This window comes from Mobula birostris, chromosome 1 (genome assembly GCF_030028105.1).
Source record: "Mobula birostris isolate sMobBir1 chromosome 1, sMobBir1.hap1, whole genome shotgun sequence".
NCBI classification, from domain to species: domain Eukaryota; kingdom Metazoa; phylum Chordata; class Chondrichthyes; order Myliobatiformes; family Myliobatidae; genus Mobula; species Mobula birostris.
Window position 1 is genome coordinate 8,680,293 of NC_092370.1, and position 13,463 is coordinate 8,693,755.

Consider the following 13,463-nt stretch of genomic DNA (forward strand, 5'->3'; position numbering starts at 1 on the left):
TTTAATAATAATATTGAGTAAAAGAGAGGTCAAGGGAGATGTCATCCCATTAAAGGTAACAACTAACAAGTTATTTTGTTTCTAATTACAGTAATTACTGTACTCTATCACTTGTGCTTATCTTTAACAGGAACACATCTCCCTTGACCACTCTTTTACTCAATATAACATTAAAACTTTTATGATTAGCCTTCATAATAATTGCAAGAATTTTTATTAGAAATATGCCAGCAAAGGGCCAGTAATATCATGAGACCGTAAGATATAGAAGCAGAATTAGGCCATTTGGCCCATTGCATCTGTTCTGCCATTTCATCATGGCTGATTCATTTCTCTCTCAGCTCCAATCTCCTGCCTTTGCCCCATATCTGTTCATGCCCTGACTAATCAAGAACCTATCAACCTCTGCCTTAAATATATCCAATGACTTTGCTTCTACAGCTACCTGTGGCAACGAATTCCACAGATTCACCACTCTCTGGCTAAAGAAATTTTCTCCTCATCTCTGTTCAAAATGAATGTCCCTCTATTCTGAGGCTGTGTCCTCTGGTCCTAGCCTCCACTACCATAAAAAACACCCTCTCCCCATTCACTCTATTACATTCAGTAGGTTGCCCTCATTCTTATGGATTCCAGTGAGTACAGGTCTACAGCCATCAAATGCTCTTCCTATAATAAGCCTTTCATGAATAATTTTTATGAATCTCCTTTGAATCCTCTCCAGTGTCAGCACATCCTTTCTAAGATAAGGGGTCCAAATAAATAATAATAAAGGCATCCGTTAGTCTTGCGAGACCATGGATCTGCGCCTGGAAAGTCTTCACTCTCCAGGGCGCAGGCCTGGGCAAGGTTGTATGGATGACCAGCAGTTCACAATACTCCAAGTGAGGCCTCACCAGTGCTTTATAAAGCCTCAGCGTTACATCCTTGCTTTTATAGTCAAGTCCTCTCAAAATGAATGCTAACCTTGCATTTGTCTTCCTCACCACAGACTCAACCTGCAAATTAACCTTTGGGGAATCCTACATGAGGACTTTCAAGTCCTTTTGCACCTCAAATTTTTGAGTGTTCTCTCTATTTAGAAAATAGATTACACATTTACTGTCCTTCTGTAGCCTGTCTGCTTCCTCAACACTAACTGCCCCTCCACCTTTGTATCATCCGCAAACTTGGCCACACAGCCATCAATCCATTCATCCAAATCATTGACATATAATGTAAAAAGAAGCCGTCCCAACACAGCCCCCTGTGGAACACCAAGAGTCACTCCCAGCCAACCAGAAAAGGCTCCCTTTATTCCCACTCTTTGCCTTCTGCCAATCAGCCACTGCTTTATCCACAGTATCTTTCCTGTAATAATATGAGCTCTTAACATTTTAAGCAGTCTCATGTGTGGCACCTTGTCAAATGCCTTCTGAAAATCTAAGTGTACATCATCCAATGCTCCTTTGCTTATCCTGCTTCTTATTTCTTCAAAGAATTCCAACAGATTTGTCAGGCAAGATTTTCCCTTAAGGAAACCATTCTGGCTTCAGCCCATTTTACCACGTGCCTCCAAGTGCTCCAACTCCAACATCTTCCCAACCACTGAGGTCAGACTAACTGGCCTATAGTTTCCTTTCTTCTGTCTCTTTCCTTTCTTGAAGAGTGGAGTGACATTTCCAGGTTTTCATTGCTCCAGAAGGACTCACCCATCCTGCTCATGGACTGTTTGTCCTAATCCCACAGGACAAATGGCTGCACAGCATCCCCGCCAGGGCCAGCAGACTCTCAGCCAGGTCTTCCCGTTTATGATGGCACCGGTGAAGCACAGCGACTCGCTGGCAGCAAAGCTACGAATTACTTTATTAATCATAGTTTTTCTCAAAAACGACCACTGCAATCAATAGCCTGTAATTTCCCTTTCAGAGTTGAGCTTTAGAACTCTCTGCCTTGCATTTTTTGGGGTGTGAACTTAAGTCTCGAAGGCTCAGGACGGTTATGGCATGGCGTGTACCTGAGGTGGTGGAGCCCAGGCCTGAGAGTGGGAAATATGCCAGTGTTTGGCCGTTGTTGGAGTGGACTTGGAGATTCATGGGGAGGAATAAAAGCATAGGTAGACTTTTCTAAACAGAGAGAAAAGTTAAAAATCAGAGGTGCTTGGGATTCCTTGTGCAGGATTCCCTAAAGGTTCACTTGCAGGCTGAATCAGCGGCAAATGCATTCATTTTGAGAGGACTAGAATATAAGAACAAGGATGTAATGATGAGACCTTATAAAGCATTGGTCGGACCATACTTGCAGTATTGTGAGCAGTTTTGGGCCCATTACCTCAGAATTTTTTTTAAATCCAGATAGAGCACGGAGTAGGCCTTTCTAGCCCTTCGAGCTGCACTGCCCAGCAATGCCTCAGTTTAAAGCTAGCCTAATTAGGAGACAATTTACAATGACCAATCAACTGCTACGTCTTTGGACGGTGCAAGGAAAAAGCCCACGCGCTTGTGGGGAGAACGTACAAACTCCTTACAGACAGTGGCCGGAACAGAACTCAGGTCGCCTGTACCGTAAAGCATTGTGCTAACCACTACACTTCTGTGCCACCCCACAATATGTCCTGACATTGGAGAGGATCCGGAGGAGGTTCATGATAACGATCCTGGGAATGAAAGGGTTAACTTATGAGGAGTATTCGATGGCTTTGGGCCTAGTCTTGCTGGGGTTTTAGAAGAATGAGGTGGGGGAGGGTGGAAACTCATTGAAACCAATCAAATATTGAGAGGACTAGATGGAGTGAAAGTGGAAAAAAATACCTACTATAGTGGGTGAGCCTAGCAGCAAAGGGCACAGCCTCAGAATAGAGGGATGTCCACTTAGAACAGAGATGAAAAGGAATTTTTTAACCATTGCTATGATGTGCCTACAGAGGTCAAGTCATTGAGTATATTGAAAGCAGAGGTTAATAGGTTCTTCGTTAGTCAGGGCATAATAGGTTACTGAGAGAAGACAGGAGATTGGGTTTAAGAGGGAGAATAAACGAGCCATGATGGAAGGGAAGAGCAGACTCGATGGGCTGAGTGGCCTAATTCTGCTCCTATGTCTTATGGCCTTGTATGGCTTTATGTTGGTGAGGCCTAATTTGGAGTATTGTATCACCTTCCTACAGGAAAGATATCAATAAGATTGAAAGAGTACAGAGAAAATTTATAATTTTGTTGCCGGAACCTGAAGACCTGAGCTATAGGGAAGGTTTGAATGGATTAGGACTTTATTCCCTGGAGTGTAGGTGAATGAGGGGAGATTTGATTGAGGTATGTAAAATTACGAAGGCTATAGATAGGGTTATTGCAAGCAGGCTCTTTTCACTGAGGATGGGTGAGACAAGAACTAAGGTCTATAGTTCAAGGGTGGAAAGTGAAATGTTTGAGGGGAACATGAGGGGGAACTTCTTCACTCAGAGGGTGGTGAGATGTGAAATGAGTTGCCAGCGGGAGTGGTGGATATGGGCTCAATTTCAACACTGAAGAGATATTTGTAGAAGTAGATGGATGGGAGAGGTGTGGAGGGCTAAGGTCCACGTGTGGGTTGATGGGACCAGGCAGAATGGATTAGGTGGAACTCCGCCACGGACAGCCCCAAGCCCGGCTGTAAAAACACGAGGGTTGAGCATGGGTTAGCAGCCCCATCCCGTAAAAACCTAGCACTGTAGAAATGCCAACAGCAGCTCCAAAGACCTCATTCCTGGGAGAGGAAGGATCTTCAATGGGCTATACCTTGAAAACCTGAAAGAATGGCCGATGAAAGAGGAGCCCATGCCCCAGTAGGGGTGATGATCTTACAAAGAAGAAGAATGGACTAGCTGAGGCAAAGGGCCTGTTTCTGTGTTGTAGTGCTCTATAACTCTATGACTCAACTACTAACATTTCACTCCCTCACACATTGATACCTCGGGGCCTGATCACAAACAGGCGTGTGCAAAGCCACAAGCACTTGCTTGCATCTTTGAACACCCTCAACAGCATGCACCAGATGCTTGTCTAAAGCAAAGAAAACCGACTCACCACATGTTGTAGTTCAGGTTGCTCTTTCAGCTCCTCCACAACTTTGTCAATCTGAAAAAACAAAATTAAAGTTAAATTTAGAAAAGCAACACCATTGACTGAACATTCTATCTTTAGCTGGATTACACTGTTCACAGGCATTCCCTAAATAAACTCGTTTCTATAAATATGCTTCAGTCAGTTCAGATTGGCAGCAACATCTCCTCCAGAATCTCCGTCCGCACAGGTACACCCCAGGTGCGCCCTGCTCTACTCTCTATATATTATGACTGTGAGGCTAAGCACAGCTCCAATGCCATTTTTAAATTTGCTGATGATACCACTGTTACTGGCTGAATCAAAGGTGGTGATGATCAGCATATGGGAGGGAGATTGAAAATCTGGCTGAGTGCTGCCAGCAAGACCAAGGAGGTGATTATTGACTGCAGGAGGATGAAAACTGCAGGTCCATGAGCCAGCCCTCATTGGAAGATCAGATGTGGAGAGGGTCAGCAACATTAAATTCCTCGGTGTTATCATTTCAGAGGATCTGTCCTGGGCCCAGCACGTAAATGCCTTTATGAAGAAAGCATGAAAGCACCTCCACTTTCTTAGAAATTTGCAAACATTCAGTATCATAACTAAAACTTTGACGAACTTCTACAGATGTGTGGTGAAAAGTATACTGACTGATACGGAAACAGAGAAGCCTACAAAAAGAAGTGGATATGGCCCAGCCAATCACAGGTAAAACCCTCTCCACCACTGAGCAAGTTCATAAGGAGCAGTGTCGCAGGAAAGCAGCATCCGTCATCAAGGACGCTCAACACCCAGTCCATGCTGTCTTCTTTCTGCTGCCCACACCACCAGGTTCAGAAACAGTCACTACCCCTCAACAATCAGGCCCTTGAACCAGAGGGGGTAACTTCACTCAACTTCTTTTGCCCCATCAATACACATGGACTAAGATGTTAACTGTCCTGTGCTATCACCAGTGGGATCATCAGTTGATCTGCCACCTGCTTTCAGGAGTTTTGGCCCGCTTATGATCAAGGCTCCCTCGAGGTGGTGGGCCAGCAGTGCTAAAGCACCACCTCACACTGGTGAGCTTAACCACTTGGCATCTGCCTCTATCAGAGTTGTTGGTCACTTCCATCCAACAGATATAAGATATAGGAGCAGAATTAGGACATTTGGCCCATCGAGTCTGCTCTGCCATTTCATCATGGCTGATCCAATTTCCTCGCAGACCCAATCTCCTCCCTTCTCCCCATATCCCTCATGGCCTGACTAATCCAAGACTTTTTATTGATTCTATTCACTTTCTTTGTTCTACTATGAATGCCTGCAAGAACATGAACCTTAGGGTAGCACATGGTGACATATATCTACTTTGATAATAAATTCACTTTGAACTTCAAATTCTTTATTACATTACTACAGATTTAACTTCATAAGTATGCCAGAGGCTGCTACCATGGAAGATTCTACATTTCAAGGATCCCCAACCTGGGGTCCATGTACCTCTTGCTTACTGGTATTGGTCCATAGCAGTAAAAAGAATGGGAAACCCTGTTCTGCATGAATGCAAGCACTTCTCTTCAGTTTAATTCTGAAGGGTGTTTGCAACACAAGAATAAGTTGTGAATGAAATTAGCAACTTACGGAAATTTTGTCTTCATTGTCCAGGAGCATGTTCACTGCTTGCTATAGAGAAAGGAGAGAGATTAATGGTTCAAACGACTTAATTGTAATGAGGTTTTACAATAAACTACAATGTATTTGACTCTTCAATAAGCTTTGTAACAAATATTGGAAACTGAAAATCACAAGCGATGAGTCATATTTTTAGTGTGTGCTCATTAGGACCACAAAACCATAAAATACCGGAGCAGAATTAGGCCATTTGGCCCATCGAGTCTGCTCCACCATTTCACCATTTTCCCTCTCAGCCCCAATCTCTTGCCTTCTCTCTGTGTCCCTTCAAGCCTTAACAAATCAAGAATCTATCAACCTCTGCCCTAAATATGCCTTCAGAGCTGCCTGTATCAACAAATTCCACAGATTCACCACTCTCTGGCTAAAGAAATTTCTCAACTCCATTCTAAAAGGATGCCCCTCTAATTCTGAGGCTGTGCCTTCTGGTCTTAGACTCGCCCACCATAGGAAACATCCTCTCCACATCCACTCTATCAAGGTTTTTCACTATTCGATAGGTTTCAACGAGGTCACCCCTCATTCAATGCAATTCACTCATCTGACAGCATGAACAAGGAAGATTACACCAGACATCACAGAAGGAGGATTGAAAAAGAAGACTGGTAGTTCATGTTGACAGCTTGTTCATAGGGTTGTTCACCAAGCCTGGAGATAAGGCTGCCAACTCTTTGTCACCAGTCAAGGGAACATATTGAGTGATCAATTCAGTGTGGTTTCTGCCTTGTGCTCAAGTTTATATCTGTCTGATATAAATGCGAGCACTTGGCAGAAACAACGCTGAAATGCGTACTGATGATGTCACCTCGACTGGTGACGAAGCATTTGCAACGTGATCCCCAGGCTCAGCAAACAACCTTACAAACAAACAGAAGAAGGAATGCTAAAGTAGGAAAGGAGCAAAGTTAGCAAGTCTCACAAAATGTTGGAGGAACTTCAGCATTTGGTGCATGCAAGCTCGATTTCAATGTATAGTAAGAGAAGTCTGGATAGGTACATGGATGGTAGGGATTATGGACACTATGGTCCAGGTGCAAGTCAATCAGACTAGGCAGCTTAAATCATATACCATGGACTAGATGGGACAAAGGGCCCGTTCCTTTGCTGTACTTTTCTATGATCTTATGACTCTAACACATCACACAAACCAATCTTCCGTCCTTGGACTCACTTTACACCGCACGCTGTCGGAGCAGTGCTGCCAGGGTAATCAAGGACACGACCCACCCAGCCAACACACTTTTCATCCCTCTTCCCTCCGGGAGAAGGTTCAGGAGCTTGAAGACTCGTACGGCCAGATTTGGGAACAGCTTCTTTCCATCTGTGATAAGACTGGTGAACGGATCCTGACCCGGATCTGGGCCGTATCCTCCAAATATTTGGACCTGCCTCTCGGTTTTTTTGCACTATCTTACTTTCCATTTTTCTATTTTCAATTTATGATTTATAATTTACATTTTTAATATTTACTATCGATTTGTAATCCAGGGAGCGGGAAGCACAGAATCAAATATCGCTGTGATGATTGTACGTTCTAGTATCAATTGTTTGGCGACAATAAAGTATAAAGTATAACTCAACAGGTCAGGCAGACTGAACAGTCGACGTTGTGATCTGAGACCCTTCATCAGGGCTGGAAAGGAAGGGGGCAGAAGTCAGAATAAGTAGGTGGGGGAGGGGGGGAAGAGGAAGGATTACAAACTGACAGGTGATAGGTGAAGCCAGGTGGGTGGGTGTGAGAGGAGGTGATGAAGTGAGAAGCTGGGAAGTGATACTGGAAAAGGTAAGAGCTGAAGAAGAAGGAATTCTAATTTATAGTAAATTTTCATGAAAGTAATATGTTAAGGATAATTTACTTATCCACGAGACCATAAGATGTAAGAGCAGAATTAGGTCATTTGGCACATCACGTCTTCTCTGCCATTTCATCATGGCTGACCCAATTTTCCTCTCAGCCCCAATCTCCTGATTTCTTCCCATATCCTTTCATGCCCTGACCAATCAAGAATCTATCAACCTCTGCCTTAATACACATGAAGACGCAACCCCCACAGCTGCCTGTGGCAAAGATATCCACAGATTCACCACCCTCTGGTAAAGACACTCCTCTGGCTGAATACACAAGCTCTTCATATCCACTCTGTCAAGGCCTTTCTCCATTCGACAGGTTTCAGAGGTCACCCCTCATTCTTCTAATTTCTAATGAATACAGGACCAGAGCCATCAAACGCACTTCACATGACAAACCATTCAATCCTGTAATCATTTTTGTGAATCTCCTTTGAACCTTCTCCAGTTTCAACCCATCATTTCTAAGATAAGGGGCCCAAAACTGCTCACAATACTCTAAGCGAGGCCTCACCAGTGCTTTATAAAGTCTTATTATTACATCTTTGCTTTTATATTCTTGTCCTTTTGAAATGAATGCTAACATTGCATTTGCCTTCCTCACCACAGACTCAAGCTGTAAATTAGCCTTTAGGAAATCCTGCACAAAGACTCCTACATCCTTTGCACATCTGATTTTTGTATTTTCTCTCCATTTAGAAACAAGTCAACCTTTTCATTTCATCTATCAAAGTGCATGACCATACACTTCCCAACACTGTATTCCATCAGCCATTTCTTTGCCAATTCTCCTAATTTGTCTAGGTCCTTCTGTAGCCTCTCTACTCCCTCAAAACTACCTGGCCTTCCACTTATCTTCATATTGTCTGCAAATTTTGCTACAAAACCATCAATTCCATCATCCAAATCACCGACATATAACATAAAAAGAATCAGCCCCAACACAGACCCTTGTGGAACACCACTAGTCACTGGCAGTCAACCAGAAAAGGCTCCCTTTATTCCCACTCTTTGCCTCCTGTCAATCAGCCACTGCTTTATCCATGCTAGAATCTTTCCTGTAATACCATGGGCTCATAGGTTGTTAAGCAGCCTCATGTGTGGCACCTTGTCAAATACCTTCTGAAAATCCAAGTACATAACATCAACTTATTTTCCTTTGTCTATCCTGTTCTCCCCACTAATTCTTGCTCTGTTAAATGCCCTTTCTTTGGCTTTTAGGTTGTCTTTGACTTCTCTTGTTAGCCACGGTTGTGTCAACTTGTCTTTAGAATACGTCTTCCTCTTTGGGATGTATACATCCTGTGCCTTTCCGAATTGCTTCCAGAAATTCCAGCCATTGCTGCTCTGCCATCATCCCTGCCAGTGTTCTTTTCCAATCAATTCTAGCCAACTCCTCTTCATGTCTCTGTAATTCCCTTTACTCCACTGTAATACTGACTTCAGCTTCTCCCTCTCAAATTGCAGAGTGAATTCAATTATATTATGACCACTTTCCCCTAAGGGTTCTTTTACCTTTAGCTCTCTAATCAATTCTGGTTCATTGCACAACACCAAATCCAGAATAGCTGATCCCCTAGTGGAGTCAACCACGAGGTGCTGTAAAAAGCTTTATTGTAGGCATTCTGGAAATTCCCCCTCTTGGACTCCCGCACCCACCTGATTTTCCCAATCTACTTGCACATTGAAATCCCCATGACTATTGTAATATTGCCCTTTTGGCATGCATTGAATTGAATTGAAATGAATTGACTTTATTTCTTACATCCTTCACATAAATGAGGAGTAAAAATCTTTACGTTACGTCTCCCTCTAAATGTGCAATCATAGTAATTTATAATAATTTATAATAAATAGAACAGTCAATGTAATATAGAGTACACTCAAATCAGCATGAGTTTATCAGTTTGACAGCCAGGTGGAAGAAGCTGTCCCGGAGCCTGTTGGTCCTGACTTTTATGCTGTGGTACCGCTTCCTGGATGGTAGCAGCTGGAACAGTTTGTGGTTGGGATGTCTTGGGGCCCCAGTGATCCTACAGGCCCTTTTTACACACCTGTCCTTGTATATGTCCTGAATCATGGGAAGTTCACAACTACAGATGCACTGGGCTGTCCGCACCACTCTCTGCAGAGTCCTGCGATTGAGGGAAGTACAGTTCCCACACCAGGCAGTGATGCAGCCAGTCAGGATGCTCTCAATTGTGCCCCTATAGAAGGTTCTTAGGATTTGGGGGCCGATACCAAACTTCCTCAGCCATCTGAGGTGAAAGAGGTGCTGTGGTGCCTTTTTCACCACACAGCTGGAGTGTACGGACCACGTGAGGTCCTCGGTGATGTGGATGCCGAGGAACTTGAAGCTGTTTATCCTGTCAACCCCAGATCCATTGATGTCAATAGGGGTTAGCCTGTCTCCACTCCTCCTGTAATCCACAACCAGCTCCTTTGTTTTTGCGACGTTGAGGGAGAGCTTGTTATCTTGACACCACTGTGTCAGGGTGATGACTTCTTCTCTGTAGGTCACCCACACTGAATCAATTCAATTCAATTCAATTCTGCTGCCATAGTTTCATGTGACCCTAATTGGGGGCTAAGTAGGTGCTACACCTTGCTCAATGGTGACCTGCAGGCTAGCGGAGGGAAGGAGCGCCTTACCTCACCTTTGGTAGAGACATATCTCTACCCTGCCACACACTTTAGAGTACAGGCTTGATCTGAAACCACTGAAGGCACAGAAAGAAATTCTAGAATAGATGAGATTGATGGAGACTAGAAATGCTCATCTGTCCTTCAGTGATAGAGCAGCAGAATTTATCATCCATAAAAATTAGAGGAACATTTATATTCACTCAATTTTATCTCAGTTTTGCTGCCATCACTACAATAAATGCTGGAAATCTAGAGTCACACTCACAAAAGTGCTGGGAGAAACTCAGCAAGTCAGGCAATATCGATGAAGAGGAATAAAGTCAACTTTTCGGGACGAGATCCTTCATCAGGACTGGCATGTGCGAATAAGACCAAACCATATCAAGGCAGACTAGGCCATTCAGCCCATTGCCTGCTCCATCATTCAATCATGGCTGTTTTGTTTTTTAACCCTATTCTTAACTACACACAATGACTTGGCCACAGCCCTCTGTGGTAAAAAATTCTACAGATTCACCACTCTCTGGCCGAAGAAATTTCTCCTCATTTCAGTTTTCAAGGTATACCCCTTTATTCTGAAGATGTTCTCATGGATCCTGGACTGTCCTACCAATGGAAACATCTTCTGCACATTCACTTTATCCCAAGCCTTTTAACATCAGTCGGTTTTGATGACACTCTCCTCATCCTTCTGAATTCCTGTGAGTTTCAGTCCAGGGACATCAAACACTTCTAATACTTTCAGCTTTTCATTCCTCGGATCATTCTTAAGAACCTCCTCTGGATGATCTCCAATATCAACACATTCTCCTTAGACACAGTGTCACAATATTCCAAGTGTGGTCTGACCAATGTCTTATAAATCCTCAGCATCACATCCTTGCTTTTATATTCTATTCCCCTCAAAATGAATGCTAACATTGCATTTACCTTTTTAATACTAACTCAACCTGCAAGTTAACTTTTAGGGAATCTTGAATTCAAAGGTTGAAAGGTCCAATTTAATGTCAGAGGGAAGTATACAATATTTTCCCTGAAATGCTTTTTCTTTGCAAACATCCACGAAGACAGAGAAGTGTCCCAAAGGGTGAACAATAGTTAAACGTGAGAATCCCAAAGACCATCCCCCCCCAACTTAAAAATCCCTTTGCACCACCAATTTTAGAATCGAATCACTCCCTGACATCTGCATGGGCTCTTATCCTGTTTTCCAACTTCATGTGAAACACTTGGAAAGGCCTTCTAAAAATCCAAGTAACCAACATCCATCAACTCTCCTTTGTCTATCCTCCTTGTTATCTCCTCAAAGAATTCCATTAAAGTAAGATCTCCACTTATTGAAACCTTGCTGACTTTCTCTACCTTATACTTCTAAACACCCCAAAATTAATCATCAGACATATATATCAGGAGCGCAGCAGACGCAGGGAACTTGGCATTGCAAATGATCCCTGCCATCTGCCCAGCAATCTCTTTGATCCCCAACGATCAGACAGGAGGTACCGTTACACCACTTGTGTTGGCAGCTCATACCACACTCTCACGACCCTCTGAGTGAAGAAATTGCCCCTCATATTCTCCTTAAACTTTTCACCTTTCACCCTTAACCTATGACATCTGTTTGCAGTTTCACCCAACCTCAGTGGAAAAAGCTTGCTGGCATTTACCTTATCTATACCCCTCATAATTTTGTACACCTCTATCAAATCTCTCCTCAATCTTCTACATTCTAAGGAATAAAGTCCTAATCTATTCAATCCTTCCTTATAAATCAGGTCCTCCAGACCCGGCAACACCCTTGTAACATTTCTCTGTACTCTTTCAATGTTATTTACATCTTTCCTGTAGGTAGGTGACCACAACTGCACACAATACTCTAAATTAGGCCTCACCAACATAACTTCAACATAACTTCCCATCTCCTGTACTCAATTGGATACGGGCCGAATTGTGGCGATGGGTCCCAGACCCAAAAGCATATCGAAGCAGCAGAGCCTGGGCCTGAGAATGAGGAATGATGACCCACTGCTTAGCTGATCGAAAACGTCAGGGTGTCAGGGTCGAACGAGAGGGGTGGCTGGTGTTCAGCCCTCTGCTTCACATCTCTGAACTGACAGGCCGTGGCCTGTAACTAATGGGCTCCTGGACAAGCTGCGACTGGCTTTGTGAACTTCAGTTCTGAATGTTATTTATTTACTTTTATCGTTTGTACAATTTGTTATTTTTCTTCACGCTGGGTGATTGTGAAGAATTCACATTGGCAACATTTATGGAAATGTGAAGAATTCACATCAGCAACACCTGCGGAAATGAATAAACAGTCAATGTTTCAAGTCGACCAGGACTGGAGAGAAAGAGTGAAGACACCACAATAAAAAGGTGGATGGAGGGGAAAGAGGACAGCTAGAAGGTGATAGGATTATCATGGGGTCACAGTGCTCCCTTACTTTTGCCATTAAAATTACTGTTAGGCATAAGAATTGAGAATGGAGGAGCAACACCTTACGTTCCGCCTGGGCAGCCTCCAACCTGATGGCATGAATAATGATTTCTCCTTCCCGTAAAATAATATACCCTCCCCCTTCCCCATTTCCCCTCTCTGGCCTCCTACTTCTTCTCATCTGCCTATCACTTCTCGCTGGGTCCCCTCCTCCTTCCCTTTCTCCTGTGGTCCACTCTCCTCTCCTATCAAAGTCCTTTATCCCCAGCCCTTTATCTTCCCAACCTACCGCCCACCTGGCTTCACCTACAAGATATCCTCCTTCCCCTCCCTCACCTTCTTACTCTGGCGTCTTCCCCCTTCCCTTCCAGTCCTGATGAAGGGTCTTGGCCCAAAACATTGACTGTTTACTCTTTTCCACAGATGCTGCCTGGCCTGCTGAGTTCCTCCAGCATTTTGTGTGTGTTGTTTTGGATTCCCAGCACCTGTAGATTTCTCTTGTTTATGAAAAGAGAGCAGGATGTGTATTAGACTTACATACCTCTCTGTCAAACTCCATGAGCAGAATAATTTTATCCTTTATGGAGCTGAAGAGATTGTGTTTGTGTATGAGCTGGAAAACATCCTTATGTCGCAGCTTTAAGTAAATTTCCAGGGCTTTATCGTAACGCTGGTCGTAGGTGTACCTAAAACCAAACAAAACAATTGTCAACTCCAGACATCAAGTATCTAATTTGAATGGAACTGAATGCAATGTTGAACGAAGATAAGATCATTTCAATCAAAAAAACAATCAT

General features: G+C 43.4%; 1 protein-coding gene across 2 annotated transcripts in view; it reads right to left on the reverse strand.

Moving 5' to 3' along the window:
• Positions 1–13,463, reverse strand: part of vps41 (VPS41 subunit of HOPS complex) — a 241,139-nt gene that overhangs the window by 46,534 nt on the left and 181,142 nt on the right. For both annotated transcript variants that reach the window (XM_072252115.1, XM_072252108.1), the window contains exons 19-21: positions 13,208–13,352; positions 5,682–5,723; positions 4,038–4,088 (exon numbers count right to left, since the gene is read on the reverse strand). In XM_072252115.1, the coding sequence (XP_072108216.1) occupies positions 4,038–4,088; positions 5,682–5,723; positions 13,208–13,352 (238 nt within the window). The remainder of the gene's footprint in view (positions 1–4,037; positions 4,089–5,681; positions 5,724–13,207; positions 13,353–13,463) is intronic.